Here is a 27,997-nt window from a genome sequence, read left to right on the forward strand (position 1 = left end):
TGATGACAGGTCCGTGCAGATAATAACACAAATCTGCCTGAAGGGGCTTCACAGTGTGAACAACATATACCAACAGTTTTTCCTCTGGCCCACAGTTCAGATAAGGGGGAAAAATGTCACAAAGTAGCGCCCCAACATAAACCTTTTTAGACAAATGGACAACAAACCATTTATACACAGCAATGCAGGGAGACAAATATACAGCTCAGCTGTGCTTTTCTTTGATGAGGAATTACTGTTGTGCTTGAAAGGCATGGACTTTACCAACACAGGCCTATCTATCTAATAACCCAAACCTCACACCATCTTCTTTCCTTTTCTCCTGTCTTTTCTCACAAATTAAAGTGCTGCTATGTGATAAATGTTGAAGATTTACTGGATGGGAAAAGGTTCCCTGTTTTAATGAGACATCCTCCTTGCATTCACTTATTTGAATGTGTTGACAAAAACGACACAGAAAATGCAACACAACTATCTTTAATTCAACAGAGCTTTGCCTGCAGTGTATGTTTGCTCATTTCAGGGTGTGGTAGACACACTCAGGCCATTCCTCTTCAACTCATGTGCAACACCATGTGCCCTTTGACCATATCAAATCTCTGCTGTTATTACTGGGCTTGTCAATCACAGACGTGGACTCAGTGGTGGTGGAACTGGCTGTGTATTACCTGAAAGAATACAAATAGTCAGCTTTGCAAATGCATATGGAGTGACAGCTGAACAATGCAATAATAGAAACATTTATATTGACTGCAGTGAGAGAGGGCGGGTGTTAATCATAAACGTGCTGGAGGCTCTAAAACACAACTAAAAATACAATAAAGAGGAAGTCGGTGTGGATATAACAGACACCTGTGAGTAATAGTTTGCTTGTAATGCCTGAAAGGATAAAGAGATTTCAAAAAAAGAGAGAGAAAAGAGGAGAGCTTCTGATTGGCTGCGTGCAGGCACGTAAAACCACACCAGGCTCGCTGGAGCAGAGAGTAAAATATGTGGGATCGCTACAGGTTGTGGGGGAACTGTCTGCCGGCAAATGCGGATTATTCCGCCCTCACGGTAAAGTGCTGCTCAACTTTCCCCGAGATCGTCAACGCTTGAAAGCGTAAAAGATCGGAGATCGGATAGCGGAGCGCCCTGCGGTGCGGAGATAGCGGGAGTCTGCGCGCACATTTCAGCACATTGGACAGCGCGCGCCGCGCCGCAGAGGCGGTGCGTGAATTCAACCGGTGGCTTTCCAGCACCGAAAGCAGAGTGAGGGGACCGGCTCACCGAGGGCTACAGAAAACACCAGTCCCGATCCACGTGTGGGATTCCTCTTGTTTCCTGCTCCGTGGATAACTCGGACTTGTGCTTTTTTTTTCTTTCTTTTTTTTTTTCTGACACAAAGCGTCTCCGTCGCGTGAGGAAGGCGTGCCGCCGGACGAGCGGCGGACCCCGGCGCGGAGCGGCGCGGAAGAGGAGACTGTCAGGCGGCCGTGAGTGGCGTGGTGCTGCCGAAGAGACTCCCCATTTATGAGGATGCTGGTGGGAAATGCCTGGAGACAGAGATGACGAGATTTGTCAAAAGGCACTTGAACTCCTGTCAGATCTTTGCTCCAAAGGGGAAGTGCAGAACGAGAACTGTCTGGATTTTATCTACTATTTCCGAGATCTCGCCAGGCCACGCTACTCAGATTCAGGTGAGTGATCGTTTGACTGAACGACTGCAGTGAATTGAACTCTTGTGCATGTGACTTCTTTCATCGAACATCCAGTGCCCGAAACACAATGGGTGGCCCGAGCCTTGTGAGAGCGGTGCACGACCAGCGCAGTCCCGGACCAGTCTTCCTTTCTGTCTTTATCTCGACAATTTCTCAGTGGAGTTATGTAATATTTTCAGGGACGTGAATCTTTGTCACTTTAGGCTGAAATTCCTGAAGACTCAAAAGTAATATTGGCACAATTACACGTCTCTTCAATGGTTACTCCAACAGCTACTGTCACGCTGCACACAGTGGATTATACACTTCCTTTGAAGTTTATCTCATTTTTGTGAAATTCTGCGTTTCACGCTGTGTCCTGAATGCTACATGATACATTAGTTTTTTTTTGGGAAACCCCATCGCGAACACACGATAGAGTCTGGTTTAATCAGGACCAGCGCCGTGGTTAGGCAGCCTAACAGGAATGACACGCACAAACGAGCGTGTGAGCGCTGCTGTGTGCAGAGCTCAGAGCTCAGGGGGGAAAAAGGAAGAAAAAACAGCGAATTAGAGGCGGTGAGAAAGTGCAGTCCCTGCAGTTCTCCACATACCTGTTCTAATCTTTCATTATTTTGCATGATTAGCTATTAATGAATGCTCGCCACATGGAAGCTCCGCGCGAACCCTCTCTCCCTTTGCCTCGTTGTCACTCTCTGCGCTCCACTTCCACACAGTTCCTCCTTTATTTTCTAGACTCGCAAATGTTCCAACTCTGTCCTCTTTTCCACAGTGATCTGAAAATGCTATGCTCTCTTATCTTTTCGGTTGTAAAGGCGATTTAAAAGTTGCACAGGCGTGGTAAGACATGCACGGTGGTTTAATGTCAGACTTTACTGGTTTGTATCATCACCCAGCATGCAGCAGCAGCCATAATGGGAAGTCAATAAAGGAGAAAGGGCAGGTCATCCTTTGACCCAGAGCTCAGGCTAAAAATCTGTCATTTTCCTAAAGATGCAACAAACAACAGTAATGAGGTTTTACTGCCACATCAAATATACAGCCTGCTAAATGGGTTATTTTTAAAATAATGATATACTCCTGTCTATTCCGTCAGCATACCAGATCACAGAGATCAATGACCAAGAAATGAATGAGCAGAGATTGACCTTCTCCCTATATTCATAAAATCAATGCAACATATATTTATCATCCCATTATGACCTGGAACAAAAATAGAACAAAGCCCTTTAAACACAAACACAATTTGATTTTTTTTAATGGTTGAGAACTCTATGGAAAACATGGTGTTCTGCAGAAAGATTTATAGAAGACTGAAATCACAAAGTCATTAACCTCTAAAGGGAGGAGCCTAACACCGGAATCATTAAAGGAATCAAGAAAGTAGATATCAATGGATTAAAGCAAAGCATGTTTATTTGTATATCATCATTTGTACATTAGGCAATTTAAGGTGCTTCACAAAGACAAGGAAACACATTAAATTTAATTAAAACCACAGAAATAAAACAAGACATCAGAAAACAAAGTAACATTTAATAGTCAAAAGGCAACTGAAATAGGACAATAAATAGTAAAGAAATTAAAATGAAGCTATTAAAAATGCATTTATTGCTTAGTGTACTTTTGGTATTTTGGTGCAACAAATCACCCACAAATATTACGTCCTCTCTTCACAGAACCCCACATGCCACGCTGCTCCAGGCACCTTTGCAAACAAGAGACTCATTCTGTCCAACATAGATATAATACAGTTCTACATTAGTAGAGGAAGCGCTTCACTGCATCACTTCAGAAAGTCAATTAATTAATCAATTGAAATTAATACACTATTAATCTCAAGGAGCACTTTTCAACTCAATCACTGCTCCAAATATGAGTTAAACAGATTAAAAACAGATTAACTATACTTAGCAAAATGATATAATAAAATGTGTCACGTTAACATAATAATAAGATTAGTATTATTATGCGTTCATATTTGGTTGTTTTGCTGAATGTTAGATCAGAGGAATCAAATAAGAGGAGTAGAGCTCATTCAGTTTGATCCCAGCAAGAAAGTGAACTGGCACATAAGACAAGGCAACTAATGGCTCGGGTGTTACAGTACTTCCATATGTCGATGTGTCCTTGAGCAAGACATTCAATCCAAAACTTCTCCCAGTGGTGGATGAGCGGCTTGAGATAACACAGTTACACTCCAATGCCCTGCTGCCAATGTGCAGTTGTGTGTGTGAATGGGTGAAAGTGATTCATCATGCAAAGCTCGGTGAAGTCCTTTTTCCATTTACATTTCCAACACAGCTTAGCTACCCTTTAAACCTGTGGCTCCCAACCTTTTCCCTGGGAGTCCCTCAGATTGCCTCTAAGAGAGGTTGTGGACCCTCCCTTCAATCTGACTCACTGAAGCATGACAACAAGGCCCAGAACTAGTGGATACAGCCATTCCCACGACATACATAAGTAGGAGTGTGAAAGATAAAAGCAACGTCTCCCAGATCTCCTCTAGATCTTTATAGTTTTTTTTTTTTTCTGTGTGCAAATTTGACAACCTCGGCAAAGCCTCACCTCCCTGCAATCTCCTGCATCCCACCAGCAGGCGATGGACACCAAGTTGAGAAACATTCCTTATGAAGCCCAGCAATATTTATTTGGGGTTGTCCACACTAGCCCCCAAGCTGTTGTTGTTATTAATTGCAACGATATAATTCCAACCGTTTTCCAGGGAGAACAATAACCAGCATGATGAACTGACTGAGTCAGACCAAGTGAGTCAGTCGGTCTGACTGTGAATAAGCAGCCACATCAACTTGCATGTCAAACGTGGCATGCGCTGTCAGGGAATTGAAACATCAACATCATTAAAGTTATTTAAATAAACTGTATTTCTTTCTTTCTTTCTTTTCTTTTTTTTTCTAAAGAAAAGCCCATCTCAGAGTTAGTGGCATATATTGCTTTTTCAGCACTTGCTTGCCTCCTACACTATTGCACCTTTAGAGATCCTGCGCTCTAAAATGGGTCCAAAGCTCTTTGTTGTGATACAGTCTCTGAATCCCTCCAGATGTCTATAGATTCTTATCGACCAGGCAGTGCTTGGGCAACCTGCCAAACTGGCTTTGGGCTCAGTGTCCTCGGATGGCAAGTTTCTCAATTTCTCCACATTATTCTTCAAGATCACAGCAGATCGCACATACTCTGGTATTCACAGAGTCTCCCATCGTGGAGAGGACAGTTGGTCTGAGTTCCTGTGTAAGGTCTTATGACAGCGCCCACACACACGGAGCCAGTCCTGTATCAGCCTGTGCTGCAGAATTTGGAGGATTCGTGGCTTTACCTTCAGTTTGCTACAAGAAATAGTTCTTTAAAGTAAACTGTTCAGATTTCTATTCTTACATAACAGATCCATCAACAGCTGCTCAATCGAAATTCACTCAGTTTTAAGGACCAATTACAGTATATTTATGTCTTCTAAGAGGAAACCCAGCAGGCCCACATGAGCAAGCACAGGTGACAGTGAAGGTGAAGAGGAGGAAGAGTTGCCCTGGGAGCTGCAATGTTACATTCAAATATTAAGAAATGTAGTTTCACCATGGAGCTATGAACTTTACCAACAAGCTCCCCCAAAATGCACTCTGTTGGTATAACAGTTACAGTCACTCAGCCATTACACTGCAGCTCATGAGATCTGGAGGATTACACTGTCTAAGTTTAGTTAAATAGTGAAAGTGGGAAGTTTGCAAATCTTTGCAAAATATAGGACTGGAGGCTCATCGTGATCATTAGTTTTCTGTTAACTATGTCAGCATGCGTTCCATTTGATTCCCAGGAGGTGTTTTGACTAATAAAGCAACACATTTTGCTTCACAATGATGGGGTGTTCATTTTGAAGACAATCACTGCTATCTCTAAAAACTGAAATAGTATGATTTTAGTCATTGGTATGAAGTACTGTTAATACACTCCTGACTTCTTCCCCAATTTTATTACCGTATTAAATCATACAAACTTCATTGACACAAACGAAGGACAGAAGATTTTTATTACTATAGTTGACTAATAGCCTGTTGCACAGTCAGCACAAAGAGCTGAGAATAATTCTGCATCGCTGCCCTCGCACAGAACGAGGCACGGCCAAAAATAGCATTGGTCATGTGGGTACAGCAGACTGAAGCTAAGAAAAAGTCCCTGTGCAAGACTCTGTGCTGTTCAGAAAGCAGGCATCGTTTTGACATCATTACAATGCAAAAAATGAAAAGAAATGTCAGAGCAACAGGGGTGGATGTTAATCACCTTGGCATTATGCAAAGAAGCATATGCAGACGCTTCCTGTGGACCAAAAAAAAGGGGAAAACGGGGAGCAGGTTAGCAGGTGGAGTCATGGGTGACGTGGCTCTGATCAAAGCGTTAGGGGAAGCAGGCGAGAAGGGTGGCCGGGACTCAGGGGACTGCTGGGGTAAAGAAGCTCAGTGGCCTGAATATTTGAGAGTGTCAGAGCAGAACAAGTCAGGCTGGCCGACCGAGGACCGCACATGGGAGGAAGCAGGAGGCTGTGTGTGTCAGGCCACAATGAAAGAGGCCATCCAGGAGGACTGAGCGCTGTAGATCAACCGGACAGAAGACTTCAAATGTGCAGCTGGGGAGGAAAACGCCTCCACCTGGCGGTGCCAACAGGGGGAACTGAAGATAATTATGTAAAGTTTTAGGAGTATGACTAGAAGACCAAGCAGATGGAGTTGGCAATTGGGATGATCAGGAGGGAAGGCGCTTTGGCAGAACTGATCAACCTGTATTCAGGTGACACTGGCAGAACCTGAGGAGGGCCGCCAAGCCGGGGGCAGAGTGTGAAAGACCGCTTTGAAGAGAAGCTGAGAGACATTCTTTGAGTTTAGATGCATGAGCGGAGCAGCCGGAAGAGTATAAAACTGTTATCTTCAGAGAAGGCCAGACAGATGAATGGTGCTTGGAAGATGGAGGAGTCCTCAGTGGGGACTGGGCAGGTGGCTTTTGGTGATGAGAAAACACATTGCTGGAGACCGGCGCAGAAAACCGAGGTGCATGTCTGGTGCCCGGAGAGCAGCACTGTATACAGTGACAGCTGGCTGGAGGACGTCCTGCAAACCAACGGTTGCACTGTGGCCGTCAGCAGAGAACCACAAGGAACTGCGGTGGTGCAGCGCTTCAGCAGAGGAGGCTGACTGATAATGTGGCTGAATGTTGGCAGACCATTAAAAATCAATTACTATGGGATAAAGAAAAACCCTCACAGCTTAGTGAGAAAACAGGTGGAGCAGAGTAAAGGTGGATTAAAGTAGCTACAGTCAAGAAACATGCATGTGTTTGATATGAATAATGACAATTACAGTAAATTAATAACATGTGTGCATCATATTGTGGCTGAAGGGAAATTGGAATGGAATCACCTTTTTGATGACATTGCATGATGGTTCACTATCTAGATGTATATTAAAAAAAAAAGAAAGAAATCTTTCTAAGAGGTTTTGTGACTCGAAGGTTTTCCACTGTGGGTTTCTTTAAAACACTGGTAAATTCTAACACTTATGAACATTTTGTTTATGAAGAGACCACAGTGCAATAACATTCTTCTGTTATCATCGAGCAGTTACATCTGAAACCTTCTTTGTTGCTGGTAGTAAATTGGAGTCTGCATGGGAATTATCTAAATAGAGAACATTCAGAACACGTGCACCTTTCTTACTTTCTTGGAAACTGACTCATGTTGGTGTAGAAGTTAACACCTTTCTGTTTGGATCCTGGGTTCGGAGGGGTTTTCGGGGGAGGTTGTAAGTTGCCCGTTGGTGAGCTTACTCCAGTTTCCCTCCACAGTACAAACACATGTGTGTTCAGGAAATGGTGACTCAAAATTGAAGTGTGAAGTGTGTAAAAGAGTGTGTTTACTCTGTGATGGCAGTCCATTTGTCCAGAGTGTAACCAGCTCTTCTCGCTTGGTCAGCTCCAATTAGCTCCAGAACCTCATGACCATAAATTGGACAAACCAGTGTAGAAGGTAGATAGATGGGTAATCTAACCGTTATAAACAGTTTCACATAAATTATGTTGTTCTTAATGTGACCAACTAAACAGAAACGTCTGATATAGTGGTTTAGTTCAAACCCAGAACAGGTTTATTTAAATTTTAGAGGTGTTTCGACTGAATCAAGGAGGGCAGAATAAGGTATTGCGTATTTTGGAGTCTAATTAATCTGTTATTCAACCAACATCGCCTCTTTTTCATTTTACTTCAGGGGAACTGGTATCACTTCAGAGAATTTTACTCTGGTTGCATTAAAGTCATGAAGAAAAACATAAAGGGGAATTTACTCCCGTCTTTTACTTCTACATGTGGTTTGTGGCACCTCAGACAATCTAAACAAAACACTAAAGGAACATTTTAATAAGAATGTAACAAAAAACTTTTAGAATAGCTTTATAATTGTATCAAATCACTATAGCCATTGTTGGACTGAAGCAATGGCAGCAGATTCTATTATTTTTCATTTAAAAAAAAAAAGGCTGAGACAAGTCACCCACTTCCTGAGAGGAGAGATGATTCACAAAGACCTCGATGACTCTGTTGGTTCACACCTCGTCTCCCTTTTCCATGGTGACTCTCACACCCAGTGACATTGCTTTGAAACTATAAATTCTTATTTGACAGAGTGAAGCCTGTTGTAAAATGTTTGCAAAATGTATTTCTCCCTCGCACAGCCATTGCTTTTACTGTTGCACATGTGTGCATGAGTTACATTTTTGATGCGCATATATATCGAAGGATATTGCTTTTCTATACACGATAAATTATTATTTAAAAAAACCTGTTCATTTTCAGTTTCCTGGTATTTCATGCAACAACCGATTGGATAGAGAAATCAGAAGCTTTTACTCTAAACAAGTTGCTAAAGAGAAAGAAATGAAAAACCCTGAGAATGTTGAGATTTGGCGCCTTTCTCTATACTGAACTAGCAACTGCACATGCATGTTAATCACATTCCAAGTTTCCTTTGAAAGAAACAGAAAAAATAGCTTGGTTTTCGAAAGAATGAATGATGGAAAATTCTTCATAATATTTTTTTTTTCAATCGGAAATAATGACAGAGTCCAACAGGGCCTGTTGACAATTGACATGCTGGGCTTGTTGAACAGGCCCAGCATGTCACTCCTCCAGTGGAACATAATCTGCTTTATATATCACTCGTTTGTAAATTTCCTATAGGGACAGTCTGAGGGTTTCTATTATTGCAGATATGATACCGTTAAAATTGACGAGAAAGAGGTACATTAATAGCTTTACAACAATGTGGAAAACCAAGACATGAGTTCCCTGATTCCCCTTCTCTGCTGTTCCCCTCTCAGATATATCAGTGAGTTTGCTGTCGCTGGTGGTGACCGCCTGTGGCTTGGCTCTATTTGGAGTCTCCCTCTTCGTCTCCTGGAAGCTCTGCTGGATACCATGGAGGGAACGCGGGATTTCCCCCACCACCAAGGAGGCTCATGGGCTCCTCAACCCCACCATGAGCCCGCTGCCGTCACAGCCGGCACCCAGACAGCCGGTCTACACGGCCGTGGACCCCCCGCTGCACAACCGCCGTGAGTCGTCACAAGGCTCCATGGCCAGGGAGCCGACTCCCGTCGCATCGGTTGTATCGGTGGAGGTCCCCGGGACTCCGGTGTCACCCCCACCCGTGGTCATGGCCACGCCAGAGGCAGCTATGAAGATCAGCCACACGTCTCCAGACATACCTCTAGATGCCCAGAGTAAAAGTCGGGAAAATGGCGTTCACACCACTCCGCGTATGCAGAGACAGACCACCGAACCCCCTCCCTCTGGGCGTTCAATGTCTGAAATGGGGTCAGTATAAGCTATTTGTGGATTTTGGTTGATCTTATTTTTGCACAGGAAACCTAAAGCGCTGTTTATGTATTTGTTGCTCGACCTGCTCTTGGTTCACCTCGTCTTTCACAACACTGCAGTGCAAGATGCAAACTTTTAACAGCGTATGTGTCTGTATGTGGCAATAAATTAAACTTTTTGAAAGACTGTAATTATGGCATTTAGATAATTGTGAGCTTGCAATTCCAGTTAGACTGCTTATCTTTACGGTTACAAACTAGTTAAATGTGGTGGTGGGAGGGGGTGAAGTGTGTGTGTGGGTTGGGACGATCTTTAAAGACACTTGAAATGGGACTGAACATGTAGCCAAGGTCAAAAAAGACCTGCGATAAAAGGATTATCAAATTGAGTTCATGACGACTGTACATTTATACCAAAGTTCACAACAGTGACATTATGCATTTTGTAGTGCTTTAACCGTCACAGTTAAATGTCTGGTCTGACTTTAATCCAAACGTCCTTTAATTAAATGCAGCTGTTCAGTCTTACAGACATGTGAACTCATATGAAATCCCACAAAGAGAGAAATACAACAGTCCTATAAACTCTGAATCCCTGTGGTCTGTGAATACTGTTAGACTGCAGGTGCAGCCAGTCATCTGCATCCCTCTGTGGCACTGAATTAGTAAAGGTTTAGTCTTTTGAGGAAATATAAACATCACCCAGCAGTTCGCAGCATGGCTGGTACATCACAAAATCCATATTGTATATATAGTACAATATTGAAATGATGGATAAACTTTGAATGGGCTCAGCTGAGAAATGAGACCTTCATAGATCACAGTCAGATACAATGTAAATAGAAACCATATTCCATAATTTCTTGAAGTCTGCTTTATTCACACTTGCCATGGTCTGTCTGGTGAAAATGAACCCTGGGGTTCAGTAAACAATTGGATGAAGTCCTTGAGAAAACCAGGCTGTGATTTGTTTCAATTAAACTTTGACTGAAGTCTGAATACAGCAAGAACAGCTGAAAGAGGACCAAAGACTGGATGTGACAGACTTTATAAGCTCCATAACCTCCAGTTTTACTGTGTTTTGTGTGCATAATGCATGAATTCCTCTTGCTGCTTTAATTACATCTCATGTTATATGAGCTGTAAAGTTATTTGATGATAAAAATCAAACTCAGATCATCTGAAATGCCTGTTGTTGCATCAAGTCCTGCAGCAGCTGTCTACAGTTTTTTGGTCCAATATTAAAATATTGTGCGAGCATCGATTTTCCTATTTCAATTTTGTAATCACCAGCCAGCAATGTAACAACCTCTTCAATTATTGTTACAAATGTCTTTAGGTTATTAGTAAAAATGTTTTGTTATACTATTTACAAGTTGTTGGCTTTACTCCATTTGAAAGAGTTAAATGTATTCAGTGGTAGACAGGTAACACATCACTGGCTTTTATTTCATTATTGGCTGCAACAATTGTGTACACTTTTCTGTTTTCTTTAAACGTGGATGTGGGGCACAACACTGTAGATCAGTGGCAGATTAACTAAACACTATTCTTGGATCATCTTCAAAAACTGTAGAAGCTGTCTTTGTACCTGACTGCTGTAAAGATACCCTCCCTAAAGTAATGTTAGCATGAACATCACTACAGAAACATACAGCGTAATACCCCTGTCCCACTGAAACTAGCAGGTTGACGCCAGCCGATTAAAACCTGGGTCGCTTGCATGGTCAGTCGGCCCAGGTCAAAATGCCGACTAAACCTTTTTCCACTGCGATGAGGAGCCGATTATCAGCGGGTTTAAACGGGTTTTTTGGCCAGTGGGAAAGGGGTATGAGTTTCTCTGTTTTCTCCCGTTGTGTTAATACCGCACTGCTTTCCACTTTCCACAGACAGGGCACCATTCGCAGACATATGAACCTTTCTAACCCAGACTTCAATGTGGCCCAGTTCCAGAGGCAGGACTCGCTCACAGGAATGGGCCTGGGCCTGGGACGCCTGAAGCCTGAGCTCTACAAACAGCGCTCCCTGGAGGGGGACGAAGGCAGCCGGAGAGGCGGAGGCTGCGGGCGCCTCCACTTCATCCTTAAGTTTGACTGCGACCTGGAACAGTTAATAGTTAAGATTCACAAAGCAGAGGACCTTCCCGCTAAGGATTTTTCTGGCACCTCTGACCCTTACGTTAAGATATACCTGCTGCCTGATCGCAAGACCAAGCACCAGACCAAGGTGCACCGCAAGACGCTGAACCCTGTGTTTGACGAGGTCTTCCTGTTTCCTGTGGCGTACTCTGAGCTTCCCACACGTAAGCTGCACTTCAGCGTCTACGACTTCGACCGCTTTTCACGCCACGACATTATTGGTCAAGTGGTGGTGGACAACTTCCTGGATCTGGCAGATTTCCCCAGGGAGACCAAGCTCTGCCGGGACATCCAGTATGTCTCCTCGGTAAGTTGCCACTAAGAGATGAATGCGTTATTAACTTTGCTTCCTAACTTTCAAATTTTTTTTTTCCCCTAAACGCACAAGACATTTCAAGCCTGACAGGTCTTTTGAAATGGATTACAGAGTTATTCATTTGTTCCTTCATTTTAGTGCCAAGAGTCTCATATTGACAGTACAAGGTGCAAAATGAAAAAAGCTGTCTTTCAAACACACCGAGCTGGCGGCTCTGAATAAACCAGTGAAAAATTAGTTGGTAGGTAAGGTGAAAAGGTGTCACTTTGAAACAGATGCCGTTAGTGTGTGTCTCTCTGCCCGGGAGATTGGAAAGGAAAGGAGCTCAACGCCGACACACTGAATGCCTCTCAATATTTTAACGACTAGTCAGTACAAAGCGCATCGTGAAAACATACACTGCTCATATCACAACTGGATTTAATTTTCTTTATTACTACTTCTTTCTTTTATCAGCATTTTTGAAATATGTCTGTTTGTTTAGCACACCCTATGAAATGATGCACCGGGTGAAGCCATCAAGGTTTTTTGTGTAACTACCAGAAACCAATATGTTCTACCTGGCAAGTCAAATTTGACTTTTTGCTAAGAAAAACAGGGAAACCGGAGTCAAACACTGAATGAAAATGAGTAAATTTGAGAGAGTGAATGGAGGATTGAAGGAGGGAACAAAGGTTCGGAGATTTCTGTTTATAGAGTTACTGCGATTGGTTGGTTACCAGCTAACTAATGTAGCAAAGAGACACACTGCAGGATATGTTATCGCCGTCTTGTGTACCAGAACAAACAAAGAAGCAAGTTGTGCTTTAAAATACTGAAGAAACCGTCTCTTTTCATGTCACCTCATTGACTGTGTGCAAAGAATGTGACGGGAGAGAGATGTGTGAAGTTTGAGAATGTGTGACCGATACATTTTGACAATGATATTTATATTTATGCGATGTCTATGTGTTTGCAGTGATTTTTTTCTGTTGAAAGAACCCTTGGTGTGCGTGCCTAACAAGCAACAATACATGCCATGACATGTTTGATTGTCATCAATCAGAGTCCTTGTCCCTGATTGCTTAAACAAGTCAATTAACACATGCACACTGCAAAACTCAGGAAGATTGCATGTAATCTCACAGATTAAAAAGACGTAAAGCTTTTAACTGCAGGCAACAACATGTGCTGTATATTGCCGTAACAGCAATCCCTCAGTTTCCACATTTCAGACACATCACATCTCTGTAAAAGAATTAACTTCCAGGCTGTTTCATGCACATTGATCCATCTCTTTAAATCTGATTTTCAGCGAGCACAAGGAAACTTTCCCACTTCAGGAGATAAACGAGGGCTGTAGCTTTCACCTCCCCTCATAGATCATTCTGCACCACAGAGCTTAAGCACTCAACCTTCGCACTGACATAAGGGTTTTTGTGCTGTTTTTTTAGTGGTGATTGTCCTAAAACATGCTAAATATTCATGGCTTCCTTCCCTTGTTATTTTTGCTACGTTCACATTTGGCTGATTGAAATTACTGCTAAGAATCTGGTTGAAATGTGAATAGACGTAAATCAATAGACAGAAGGACCGGTAATCTCTGATTAATGTGTGCAATGGTCAGTCTTTCAAATTAAGTTAACCAAGATGTGGACTTACGGTATGTCTTTGGTAACATTGCTTCTTGAATCCTGACATTTCATTGTGTCTGAACTCCACCTGTCTGTTGAAAATACAGGTCAGTTGTGCAGTACAGAGAGTCACCAGGGAATATATGACTGGCGCCTGCGCTTGTGCTGACTACACAGTCTGTGCATCCGTCTCTTGTGTGTCTAATAAGCAAAGCCGTAGCTTCTGCCTTTGTTGTCCAGGCTGACCTCCTGAAGCTCTTTTCCTTACAGCATTTGCAAAATGTCACCACCACAGCCTTTAATGTATCGTGTTAGTTAGCTGAACTTGTGAAACACACCTGTCAAAGCAGATTAAATATAGCTACTGTGGAGACGTGAAGGAGTGTGATGGCTATATCAAAGGGGGGGAAAAACAGATAAGAAGATAACTATTTGTGAACACATCTTTCTGGTTTGATCTCTCGTGTTAGAAAGCCAACTCATTTTAATCATATATAAATAAAGCACGTTTACATTAAGATATGACAACTGAGTTATTGATAACCAGATGGTCATCATCATCGTTTACAAGAGCTAAAAGGCGTCTGCTGTATGAGTTCTATTGTGACATGCTATTGTCTGCAAGTACTCTAAAATAAGACTGACAAGTTAATGCTTCTGTCTAGATGAATATCACCCCAGCATGTATTATTTATGAAAGAAATCAAATCAAACAGCATATTAAAGTTTTTATATTATGAAACATTAGCTCCAATCAGTATGTGAATCAGCCATGCTGTAACGACAGAAATGTTTCTATGTGCATAAAGATGTTCAGGAATGAGACAAGTACTGCTTTATATCTTACTATTTTAATTATGTCTTCTATTTTTTTTGGAAATACCTTAATATACTCATTAAAAAAAGAGAGAGAGTTTTGGTGTTGGAGTTGTAAGTAATAAAAGCTTGACCTGATCAGAAATCCATTTTCTGCATACATTTTGAAAAGAACTATCTAAAAAAAAAAACAACAACAACAAAAAAAAAAAACAGCTTGAAATCAGTCTAAGGCCAATAAAATGTGAGTTAGACAACGTGGGTAAACACTGGTCATCTTCTGTTATCAGATCTATTCACAGCACATCCACAGGCCACAGAAATCTTTAGAAGATGGTTATCAACTCTGTCATTCACCTTATTCAATCTACCTCTGTGCATGCAGATAAAATCAGCAGGGTTTATCTTACCATGTACAGACATGTAGAAATCTGGAGGAGTTGCATACTTCACCACAGAAAAATTACATTCACAAACAAAATGTCACTGAGTTTGTCATATTATTTACAATATTAATTTCCAATCACGGCAGCACAAGTAGATCTATTTTTTTAAGTAGTATGAGTTAAATACATTTATCTGCTTAGTTGTTTTTTTTTGTTTTGTTTTTTACATATTTCAGATATCATCTCAGTAAAGCAAAAACAACTTGGGAGAAAAATTTTCAGTCATTGAAACATTTCCACATGGTCTCTGGTCTAAAGCGGACAGGTCACTTTTAGAGGTCAGTAAGCAATGTTTTACACCTGCTGAGGTCCTATCCTGAACCCATACGCCTCCAGGGCAGGCAAGGTGTTTGGTATGAGTTACCATGGTAACATGTCTTGATAAAAGGTGAGCCACCATTGCGGTGAACCTGAAAACCCTGACATTGCGTTCCTCCTCAGCAGAGGCTTTAGATGTATGTTATTGTTTTCTTTTAGGAAGAAAAGCTGCTACCATGAGGCAGGACTCTTCTATCAACTCCATAATAACCTCGTATTATTGCCCTCAAGAAGAGGTTGCAGTATACTGCAGTCAAAAAGCAATGTTTCTGTTTTTTTTTTGTTTTTTTTTAAGTCTCAAATACTCTCAGGGTAAACAAGAAGAGCAAGATTCAGAAGATGAAAGTATGCCAGGGCTACAGAAGCCTGGTGTGATGTGGATCTACAGGGTTCACCTTTGAAATGTTGGAGTCGATCAGCTGCGTTCGGTTTGGCTATGTGGTTTAGTATGAGTGTGGTTTTTCTTGGGTTGTGCATTTTGAGCAGTTTTTTTGTGATAAAACTCAGCAAAACATGCTATAAATATGCAGTTGGTTTGCGAATAATACTCATTCACCCCTCATTTCTGTCCAGTCTTCATTTAACATCATATGTTTTAAGTTGAAAAGTGATACACATTTAAAGAATAAGACATCATCTGTTTTATTTCTGTTGCATCAGATTTTCTCAGAGGAGTGATTACTTACTGGTATAGTTGTAAGCCTGTTATTGACTTCTTACTTCACTGATCTGATTAGTCTGATTTAAAAAGCTTTTCCTCTTGTGTGATAGGGATAAAGAGACTCATTATACTTAGAAATCTGTCCCAGCATCTCCAGGCCACGGAGCTAAAGGCTGGGAATTGCGGCCTGGAGGTTTTTCTGCCATTATAAGCTAAATCTGGATTTTGTCTTTTCTTTCCTGCTGCAAATTTACGTAGCGCCTCCAAGCAGACTTGAACAGTCTCCATCATGCTGTCACCAGTTGGTGGTTTGTCTCTCCTCAGCCTGCAGCCGGTATGAGGCCACGGTCACCTCAGAAGCTTTGGCATTTTCAGAGATGCTTCGATTGGTCACACTGCTCCTGCTAAAGTGACTCAGCGCTTTACACTTGCCCGTTTCTGCTGCATCACTTAGTGCTTAAAATACCCCAGACTTTGACACTGTTATCAGCATGAGTCGGTTTTATCAGTGTGTAGTCACAATGTTTGATTTACTGTTGTAAAAGTGTTGTTACAATGGAAGCCTTCAGTTTAAATGAAGCAATATTAACAGTGGAGTATTATATTATGTACATGGCATGCATTACTTTAAAAATCACATCTTAGGGCTTTTATCAGTAGAATCCCTTTTAAATAAATGGTAATCACCTTTCCTTCAAACTGGGCTTTCACTTGAGGTGTAAATCTTATTGATATTTAAACGGTTTATGCTTTCAATTGTTGCAGTTTTTCACTTCATGCGACTCAAATTTGTAGCATTGCGTGAATATCCTTCTAATTTGCAGGCAGGTCAAACCAGCCAGTAGTTGAGCAAAAAGTCCCACGGCTTCCTCCTTGTGGCCGAAAAATACTGACAGCCTGATTCTACCTGCTCCCGACCCTTCTCCCTGTTTCTGCCTGACAAGCGTCCACATGCCGACTGCAGTCCCTCAGAAAGTCTCAACATTGACAGCATTTTCCATGTGAGTTGGTAAACCACACCAAGCCTGGATATTTATATGGTGGACAGCATACACAAAACAAAAAAAAAAAAAACAAACAAAACAAGCAAAAAAAATCTTAAGCAGCTGTCTCCCACTTTCAAAACACAAATTCTGAGTAGTTTTTGACTAATAAATGGCAGAATTCAGCAGCATGGTTGAAAATGGTAATATGTCAGTATTGATTCTGGGTTGATCGCAGGCCCTCAGTTTTTTTGTTTTTAACATATAGGTAGTGGAATCACAACAGAAATGTAATCAAACTCTGATTGCTTTGCGAAGATTATAAAAGCACACTGTTAAATCTTTGACCTGTAAACATTCAAAACTCACTTTTAGTCAAGTTTAATGTAGCATCAAGTTCCTCAAATTCCCTATGATGAATATGCTGTGATGCAGCAGCAGCTTCATTGAGAATTGGGCGGCTGTGGTTCAGTGGGGAGAGCAGTCATCTTGCACTCGGGAGGTTGTCAGTTTGATTCCTGTCTCCCCCTGTCTGCATATTGAACTGTCCTTGGGCAAGACACTGAACCCTAAACTGCCCCCGGTGGATGGACTGAGCGCCTTGCATGGCGGCCACCTCCACTGGTGTGTGAATGTGAGTGTGAATGGGTGAATGTGATACTGCAGTGTAAAGTGCTTTGGGGTCTGTTAATGCAGAGGAAAAGCGCTATATAAGTGTAGACCATTTACCATTTCAGTCAGATTAAGAGAGAAATCAAAGTAACATAAAAACAGTAAAATTCATTGTTGTCTGTGAGGCTCATTGAATTGGAAAGGTTCACATGCTAAGAAATAATTTTGGATGGATGGATTAATGATGGATGGATGGATGGATGGATTTGAGTTAATGGATGAATGCATTTAGATGGCTTTCGATGGATGGAGGATGAATTTCGGTAGATGGATGGATATGGGTTGATGGATGAATAGATATGGTTGGATTTAGATGGATGGATGGATTTGGGTGGATTGACACAAGCCGTCCACATTCATACATTTCATGTTGTCATATATGAAAACATATTTTTCATGTTGTCTGTGAGTTTTTGAACGGAGAGAACACAAACTTAGACGCGGTGAAACAAGCTGAAGCACTCAGGCGAGACCAGGCCTCACGATAAATATTATTTGTAATAACATATGTCAGTGAAGGAATGACAGCTTTCAATATTATTGCTTTTTATCATCATTACGCAAGAGTGTTGATGTGGTACATATGTATGTTTGCATGTTTGTTGGTGTATTTGTTGCTGCTCGGTCTGTTGAGAGCAGCTGGAAAGCCATAAAATGTCCGAGTTTGTCAATACACATATGGTCAAATCTGGAGTCTTGAATACAGTCAGCTAATAAATCTGTTCTTCTCTCTAATGGTTTCCGTGGCTCAGGATTGATTCAGAAGTAATAGCATCACCCAAATATAACTGTTAGGGGAAGGAAATATTGTTTGATTAGCAAGGGAAAGCTGTTTCAAGTTTAAAACACACTGTATAAACAAACGCAAACTAAGCAAGAGGGAGATGCTGGAAAAATGGCGTGAAGATATTTGTTCTCTCAACAAGCCAGATAGAGACATTCAGGAAATATTGGCAGAAGTATCTTTGTGTAACCTCTCCACATATGGTTGTTTGTTAAGTCACTGCTGAGACTTGCACACTGGATTATTGATTGGTAATCAATATTACAGAGTTAGACCAGAATGGCATGACAGGTGGTTGATGGAAACCAGTGATTCACAGAATCTGGGCTGCTCCATTCTCACACTGTCTATTTTTTTTTTTCAGTTTCACACTAATCAGTTCTTGCAGATACAAACGAACACACACATGTACACGGAAATTTACACTTGCGGGCGCACACACACACACACACACACACACACACACACACACACACACACAGAGACACTTACACTTGCACAAATGCCTGTTCCCAGACATTTGCGCACATCAACCCTCATGAACGAGCTAATTATTTGGAGAGCCTGCACAGAGGTAGGACATTCTGTAACCAGAGCAGCAAAGCCTATTAGTCAGAACCAGAATACAGAATCACTGATTTCATTTATAAGAGCTGGCTTGCTTATCATCGAGTCTTGATTGGCAGTAGAATCGCCCATATTGGGAGTTTTATCGCCACATCCAGCTTCTTGAAGCGCTGTATTGAAGCAGATTGTGGATTAATTTAACAGTGTTTTATTTTTATCACGTTCACGTTGATAAATAAAAATAAAAGCACTGCTCAAAGAAGCACTTGCTTCAGTTTTTTTTTTTTGTTTTGTTTTATTTATCAGTTTAATGGTTTTGGCATTTAAACACAAACAGGCACAGTATGTCGAAATGGTGAAATGTGCGATTCAGCTTCAATATCAGAAACTTTCCATGTGACAGGCAGCCTGGAGGTATTAGATGCTATATGTTGTCTAAGAGGGATTCGGGAGCGCATGAAACACAGCTCTAATCTTTCTCTTCCCACCTGTACCTCAGGCAGGCACAAAAAGACATCAGAGCATGAAGCATGTAAAGCCCACAGGATCCCTCTTGGATGAAAAAAGCATTTTCTAGAGGTAGTTGTCAGTTAATCCATCATGCAAATTAAACCGCCTTTAACCACAGCCTTTTTGAATACTTGATTTTTTTTTATTGTAACAAAAGCCCCCACTATTGAAATATAAGATAATTTAGTCTCGAGAGGGAAATTCTGAACGGCTTTTTTTCCTCCCTGGCCTTGATTTTTTTTTTTTTTTTTTTCACACTCACACTTGCACAATCACAGACTTTAGATCACACATAAAAACAAGTGTGATTTCACAGAGTATATATATCTTAACCAAGACAAACAAAATACTGATGGAGAGTGTGAGACAATTATCTAAAAGTTGCAAAAGTTAAATTTCATTTGCCTTTTTTTAATTTAATCTCTTTTGCCAGCAGATGGTGAGATAAAGCTGTGTCCCTTTGAATGAGGGTACATTTTCTGTCGTGTTCTACCTTATTAAAGATGCATAGACTAAGGGATTAATTCAACTTTTTTTCTGACACGCTTGGAGGGGGATTTCACACCAGGATAGTCCGGGGATTTGGTTCAGTTGAGCTCAGAATGGGAAAAAAAAAAAAAAAAAAAAAACCATTGACACTTTCATTTTGTTTGGTTCACTTTCCCACCAAACCACTGAGACAAGGTCACACAGTTTAGAGAGCTCTGAAAACAAAAACCGACGAGCAACGAAGCGCAATGAAAGAAGCAATCCAGCTCATTGATTGGCCATGACTGAAGTGTAGGAGTAGACGACCCTCAGGCCGCTCGGGAGTGACTGACTAACTGTGCTAAAGAAGCAGATGTTGGAGAGCACAAAGTAACCACGGGAAATAAAATACAAATAAAACAAATAAAGAATTAATGCAATCAGGCATTCCTAATTTTTTTGCTGTCTCAGACAGAAGACCATCGACTGTGATGATATCTTTAATCTTGGTTTAAAATCTGTGGTGTGATTTCAGAAACCGAGATGATTTTTTTTTGCAGGCGGCTGTCGTCTCGGTCGTGTGATTACAGACAGCCCAGGATTATTTTCTAACAGTGCCAGATATTTCACAACCGCTGCCTCACAGCATCACGCAGTGTGACTGCTGATACGGCCCACACCAATGAAAATACTGCAGAAAATGTCTTGATGATCGAACAACTACAGCAAAACAATGGCTTGCACACTTCCAAGCAGTTAGACTGAAGGGCCGTGTTGACATTTTCTGTCTATTTTCGTACCGAACGATTTCTCAAAATCTGAAAGAAAAACTGCTGCATTTTCTCTAATCGACATTTATCTCGTGATGGCACCAACGGAAGCTTGCCACCTCCGATTAAGACGATAGACTCGCTGTTCAGTCAAACACACTTTGAAACACAACCTTCTCTAATCCACTTTGGAAGTAATGAACCTTCGAGACTGCTAAATTCAACTTTCAAGCTTTATTAGATTCCTGGACTCTGCAATCCACCGAGGATGCCAACATCAGGATTAAAGATATCTACAAAAGTTTAAGAAAAGTTAAAGAATAAAGAAAGGAAGGTGCAACTTTTAAAAACTATCAGGCAAAGTTCAAATTTTTAAAGTAAAGGTTTATGTACAAATGAGCCAGGAGCACTCAGAGCAGCAGGGATCAGTTGTATCTACTGTTCTGTTTGTGAGGTAGTGTGAATTCATAGAGTCTGTACGAGCCTTTTCGTCAACAAAAGCAAATGGTGATCTAAATCTACAGAAAAATGAAGACTTTAATTCCATCATGCAGTCAAACGTCAGCAGCAACCTGCATTTTAATCACTTTTGGACGGCCATCCCAAAGGTTAACTCCTGGTCGCCCCCTGAAATTTGCTTTTATCTCAATCAGTTAATAAAGCAGCTGTGCAAGCGTGCCCGTCTGTCTCAGCTCTTCTGCGCACGGACTGCACTGCTCTGCTCACATGATGACAGTGGAAGTTGAAAGCAGACGATGCTTTATTCCAAATACCAACGCAGTTTTCCCCTCAACATGCCAAGAGATCAGCGAGCGATTCTGCTGTAGGAGTGGCTGTTGTCTTCAACACACACGTTTTCTGTGCTTTCCTGCTTCTCACTTCTTCAGTGGAGTTATTTTCGGCGCATGTGATAAAGCGAGCTGCAGCTGAACAGAAGTCTCCCTGTCAGCTCAGATATGGAAGGCTTTTATTACAGCGACGTGAATGAAAGTGTAACCTTTTTTTTTTTAAATGAAATGAGTGTAATCACGCAGCAGAATGAGACTGGTTCTTTTAATATTAATAGAGAGATGGCTGGATGACCAAAACGTAAAATGTAATGACATTTCAGCTGATTTTAAAATGAATTTGTTTTGTCCTTCAGGATAACGTGGACCTCGGAGATCTCATGTTTTCACTCTGTTACTTGCCGACTGCGGGCAGACTGACCATTACCATGATAAAGGCTCGCAATCTCAAGGCTATGGATATCACTGGTGCATCTGGTAATTAAAACCTGATACTATCTATAACCACACCGTCCTGCTGGCTCGCAATACATTTTTCCTCCGTTTCCTCTTTCTTCTTCTTCTTAGATCCCTACGTGAAGGTTTCCCTTATGTGTGACGGTCGCAGACTGAAGAAGAGGAAGACGTCGACGAAGAGGAACACTTTAAATCCAGTCTATAACGAGGCCATTGTCTTTGATGTTCCTCCAGAAAACATAGAGCAGATCAGCCTTTTGATTGCAGTGATGGATTATGACCGGTTAGGAACTTCTCATGAATATAGACACAAAGCATACAATATATAGATTGTGCAATGTCTTCTACCTTTTCTACATGACTCATTAATTGCTGAAGGAGATGATATTTGAATAATTTCATCAACACTGTTTCTGTAACACGGTTACGTGCTTTTCATTCTTAATACGTAATCCATCATTTTTCTGACAGCGAGTCATCCTGTGATCATGCCTCCTCTCTCTGTCTCTCCGTCCTACACCAACAGTGTAGGCCATAATGAAGTCATCGGTGTGTGTCGGGTTGGCAACGACGCCGACAGCCTGGGCCGGGATCACTGGAGTGAAATGCTCACATATCCGCGGAAACCTGTCGCCCACTGGCATCCTCTCGTCGAGGTGAGCCCAATTTACCGCGATGGCCGCGACTGATGTGCTCCCGTGCACGGACGACTGACCCTGGTTTTAAACATGAGCACATTTGTTGTGTGTGTGTGTGTGTGTGTGTGTGTGTGTGTGTGTGTGTGTGTGTGTGTGTCCAAACTGAAATTGACAACTAATGGTGTCAAAGCTTCAGACTGCCGCCATGTTTGACACCTGCAGGTTTCAGTCCGAAATGATTGCATCCAAAAATTCAGTCAACCTCTAAAATCTGCTGCTATTCCAGCTGTAAGAACTCTGAATGTTTTACACAATGAGTCACTGTTGGCAGGGAAAACTTCAGAGTAGTGATTTTTTTTAAATATTTTATTCAGAATTAAAGACAAACAGCTATAATTTTGAAAAGAAAATAATTAAAAGAGCCTAAAATGAATGTTTTGCTTCTAATCATATGCCCACACATCTTCCGCTAAGCCGATTCCTGGTCATTAAACTTTCATGAAAAATAATACTATGAGCAGTATGAAAGATTAAAAGAGAGAACACAAAAGCTCTGCTGATTTGTTCAGACTGGAGGGGACTGCTGGACGCAAGGAGAAACTGTAGCGAGAACAATAAGTGAGTAAGAGATTAGACCTCTCATTGTCTAGTTATGAAGGCAGAGCGAGCTCATTAGTATGCACTGATACAGTACTGTGTTGTTGCAATAAGGCTGTGAAAGGATTTTTGGTCAGCGGTAATGTGAATATGTAGGCAAGCTGGCAAAGCAAGTATCAAAGTTTTAAAAGAAGAATTAAGATGTGCGCTTAGATGACAAAAACTTTTACCATCTGACCTGCAAAGAATAATATAGATCTATTTTAATGATATTTAGAGAAAAGAAAATGTGTTTTTGTTTTGTTTAGTCTCAAAGTTCACATCTGAAGGTGATGGCTGACATATAGCCTGTTCTGGACCGGAGCAAAACCTGCTGCACATTTAGAAAAACACATCAAGTTTTGAGCATTCAGTCATCTGAATAAGTTAGTGAGACTGATTCTTATAGGTTTACGTTGTTCCCTTTCTGGGAGGATAAAGTAAATTTAAAACCATAGATAAAGGAGAAACATAGTGTCAAACTTGTTTTAGTTCAAAATCCATGTCAAGCACAGTTTCTCTCATTTAGGCCAGTAAATGAACGACATGAGAATCAATACATGCTTAAAAACTCCCAAATTTATGAAATAGGTAAAGTTAGGGGTTTCAGATTTGAAGTTTCAAACAAAACTTGAAAAACCTCAGATTAAAAGATTTTGATTTAGTAACTTAGGAAAAGGTTAATGATTCTTTTCTCAGTGGCCAGGGCCGTTAACTGACCAAATGGTCTTACTGGTTTTATTACCTGCAACTTTTTTTTTTTTTTTTCTAGGAGCTTCTTGAACACAGTGACACAGTGACAAAACACAGACAGGCAGAAAGAAAAACAACATACAACGCTGCTCAACCTCTCCGATAAGAAAGAAAAAACACGCAAAGGGCAAAATTAATCATATTAATCAATCTAAACTTACTCTTAGTAGTTAGTACTGTTAGCAGTTACTGTTACTGTTAGTGGATGAAATAAAACCAAAACTCGAAGTTTTTCCTGCTGTGTTTGACTTTGAACTGTTTGTTGGTCTGTTTTACACACAACGATATCATCATGCTCTTTGAGTTTTCTTTTTCTTTTTTTTTTAAATGTAATATAAGACAAAAGAAAATAATTTGAGCATTGACAGCTATGTCTGTAGGTTGCCGTATATTTCAGATCATGTGAAGTGAATAATACTTTTTTTAAGTTGAACAGAAAAGTATTTTCTTGAAATAAACTTTATTATAACTTCAGAATTCCTGGCAAAACGTGCAATTTCCTCACAAATATAAAAATGAAAATGCCATTACATTTTTTCTCTCTTTTTTTTTAAGGAAATTGGCCATAAAATCAAGGTTGTTTGCCCACAAATACTATAAACAATACAGAGCCGTCAGTTGTCCAGTTGGACTGCGGGAGGAAACAGTGTCTAGAGAAAACCTGCTCACATATAGGAAGAACGTGCAAATTTAACACAACGAGGCCACAAACTCAAACCTGGACTCCATTTCCTTTACAGTAAACGGTATTGACTTATATTGCGTTTCAGCTGAATAACAGCCTTCAAAGTGTTTGTCACGTTCCTTTTATAACATACACACTCATGTATCAGTGGAGGCAGCTGCCATGCAGGAGCTCAGTCTGTGTGGCAGGAGTTCTATAAGATTTGTACTTTTTGTGCATATCAGACTTGCTATTAAAAAAAAAAAAAATCGTTGCTAAATTCGAAGACAAAAAAACAGACAAGTCATCCCAATTTGAGAGATCGTTTTTGAGTAATCATTCTGCCTTTTGGTCATTGATTCAAAGCCCGTCTCCTCCCACCACCCACTTTCATGGCAGCCATGTGGAAACATTTGGATTTCCCGGTTAAAATCAAGAGCGATGGAACTTGTGATCGATCCATACGCACAGTTTGTGATCTGTGTTTTGTGAAAATTTCTGTAGGGACTGGCAAAAATAAAATTCATGTTCCTTTCACAGCAATTAAAGCTGCTTCACAGTCTGACCAGACAACACACAACAAATAATTACAGTTTTAGGTCCAAGTGAGGCAGCAGCGCCAACTCTCACATAAATCACTAAGAATCCACTCCACATTTAAACCCAAGCACATTTCAACTAATTTCACTTTGACGTGAACAGTTGTTAAAGCAAGAAAAGCCTCTTTAGATGCTTGTTAGAAAACCCATTTAAACTCACTATAAATGTTCTTACCATGTGATTTGCTCTTCACTTGGTTTACGTCACATTCAAATCTAGAATGTGTTCCTTTTAAAAAAAATCCTGTTTAAAACTTAATTTTTTAAACCAAGTTAACAACAAAACTATGACTCAAATACCAAACATTTAACCAAACTTTACAACTCTACTTGCAGTGCAACGTAACACAAGTACAGTCTGAAAATGCTCACATTTCCTGCCTTTTTAAAGAATACCTCATATGTATGAGGATAATACCACATAACGAGAAAACTGCGGCTTCATATCCTCACCAGGTCATTCTAGTTTACATGTTGTTGCCGCTGGTGGGTTTCCTCCCACAGTCAAAAAAAAAAGATACACGTGAGCTTAAATAGTGATCCTAACCTGCCTATAGAGTGAGTGTGAGTGTGTGTAGTTGTCACAGTCAGCTGGAATCAGCTCCAGTGCTCTGTGACCCCAGAACGCAGCGCTCTGCATCCTTTTCTATGCATGTTTTCAGAAATCCACCCTGATGGTATGGCTTTGATGCTAATGCTCCCTCAAAGCTTTTACTGCTGCATTACTGATCATTCATCTCTGAGACTGGATGCCATCTGCTGTCCCTGAAGCGCGCAGTCTCAGTTACAGTATGTTACACAGATTGGATATTCTTGCATGTCGTTTTTGCTGGATGGGTGACGTTTGATCCCCCTGATGTCGAAGAAAACCACGGGTCACGGAGAGCCAGTTATGTTGCTGTTATGTGACAATATAATAAATGTAGTCATGTAAATCATTCTCCTGAAATTTCGATTTAGTGGAATTGCTGGGAATAGAGTGGATGGATCTTGACTCTGTAAAAGACTTATATTCAGACTGAAGGGAAATGGAGAAAAAAAAAACATTGAAGGCCAGTTTCTCTGACCTGTGCTTTGAGCCAAGAAGAATGGCTTCATTGTGCGGTTTATGTGCACATCAACGGTCTCTGCTTGCTACATTCAAAGAGACAGCGAGTGTCAGAGAAAACCTAATCTGAAGTCGCAATGTTTCTTTTCAGGCTAATAGTTTTAGTACACAGTGCTTAGAAATGTTCACCAGAGCCTTCAGAAACCACAGAATTTCTCCTCAAGTGATTTCAGTCAATGTTTTTTTTTCCGTCTTTACAGGCAGTTCATCCTCAGTTAACTCACAAACCAGCAAACCACTTCCCCCCTGAGCTGATAACTTTCAGTTTGCAGATCTATTTTTTTTTTTTTTTTGCTTTTGAATGCCAAAAAAGCCTTTTTATCTGCAAAAGTTTTCATCCCTGTTTTGCACTTGGCAAGGCAGTCACAGCTTTGCAATGCAGTCCAAAACAAAACTGAGGGAACAGCCTACATAGATAAACTCACCTCCCAATAAACACAGTATAAATTGACACTCATATTCTTTGTAACCAACCAATTAAAAAAGCCAGTAGGAGGTGAATATTTTCCTTTAAAGCTGTGGTTTGATTCCCTTCCATCCACCTTCTATCCAGCTTCTATCCAACTCAGTGTTGGAAGAACTCGATGCAGATCCCCAGTTCTTCGCGGTGGCAGACGCAGAGAATCAGCCACACATGCAACTATACAGTATCCGACATTACCTCTCCTGGACATCAGGTCAGAGAAGCTTCACAGATTCTAAACATGCTCTCTAGCAAAGTTTAAGGCTTTGCTCTGGGACGAGGGCGCATTTTAGTCTGGGTCCACCTGAAGCAAAAATTTTAAGGACAAAAATCCTTATTTGAGCAATTTTGAGCCCATGTTTGAATTAGACATGGTTTTCCACATGAAAAATGCTCTGCTTCATACAGGATGTGTTTCTTACCAACCACACCAATATGACATCTGATTATTACAGTGACAATATTTAAAACAAACGTGCAAGGAAGTACCTTAGGGCCTTAACCAAGGACCTTTGCGATATGAGAGACTAATTTGTTGTAACAGTTGTTGCTTTTGCATATTGAAGGTATTATGACATGCTTTGTGCTTGACTCTCGTTTCAGTACCAGGGGACCACAGGTAGTAGCCAAGGAGGATCCTGTAATTCTCTGAAGACGCCTCCTTCTCCGTAGCCTTGAGCAAACCGTCCACACAACAGAATGAAATGACCTTGAACCTGCGCCACCCGTCTGGACAGTGATGCTACCACCTGTCGCTCCAATAAAGGTACCAACAGACAAACGCAGACATCCATGAACAACCGATGGGAAAAGAGAGAGAAAAACTGTCTTGAGCTCTGCTGAGTTGGATCAGTTGCATGTTGAATGACCGCAAAGATGGATGTTTTCTTTTCTATGATGTTCCGTGAGAAAAAAAAAACAGCAGGCGTATGCAGACATTTTAGGTCTGTGCTACTCCTGGGTTTTTAAAGTCATCAGTTTTTTTTTACATAGTCTTGTTACTTGTTTTAATGAGATGAGTCTGTATTTGCACAACGTACTAACAACCAGTCAAACTGCCATACTGTTCCTTCATTTGGTGGTGAATCGGTGCATGAGGTCATGGTTTGGTGGGAAAACTTCTCCTCAGTTGTTTGTTTCTGTTTCTACTTTGGGAATACGGCGTGTTGTTCTGTCTGTTGACGTGCAGTGACAGTTCATTTCTAGAAGAAATCTGTGTAAGTAAGAGATGTTAAATGTGAGAAATAAATATTATTCCATA

At 41.0% G+C, this 27,997-nt stretch overlaps 1 protein-coding gene across 1 annotated transcript; it reads left to right on the top strand.

The window, feature by feature from the left end:
• Nucleotides 1-1,385: 1,385 nt before the first annotated feature.
• On the top strand, nt 1,386-27,997 carry syt9a (synaptotagmin IXa). Its single transcript, XM_030094155.1, has 7 exons — nt 1,386-1,679; nt 9,072-9,567; nt 11,459-12,014; nt 21,776-21,896; nt 21,987-22,158; nt 22,402-22,531; nt 27,340-27,997. Exons 1-7 carry the CDS (start codon nt 1,532-1,534, stop codon nt 27,406-27,408), a joined length of 1,692 nt encoding a protein of 563 aa, XP_029950015.1. The 5' UTR covers nt 1,386-1,531; the 3' UTR covers nt 27,409-27,997.

This window comes from Salarias fasciatus, chromosome 1, assembly GCF_902148845.1.
Source record: "Salarias fasciatus chromosome 1, fSalaFa1.1, whole genome shotgun sequence".
NCBI classification, from domain to species: Eukaryota; Metazoa; Chordata; class Actinopteri; order Blenniiformes; family Blenniidae; genus Salarias; species Salarias fasciatus.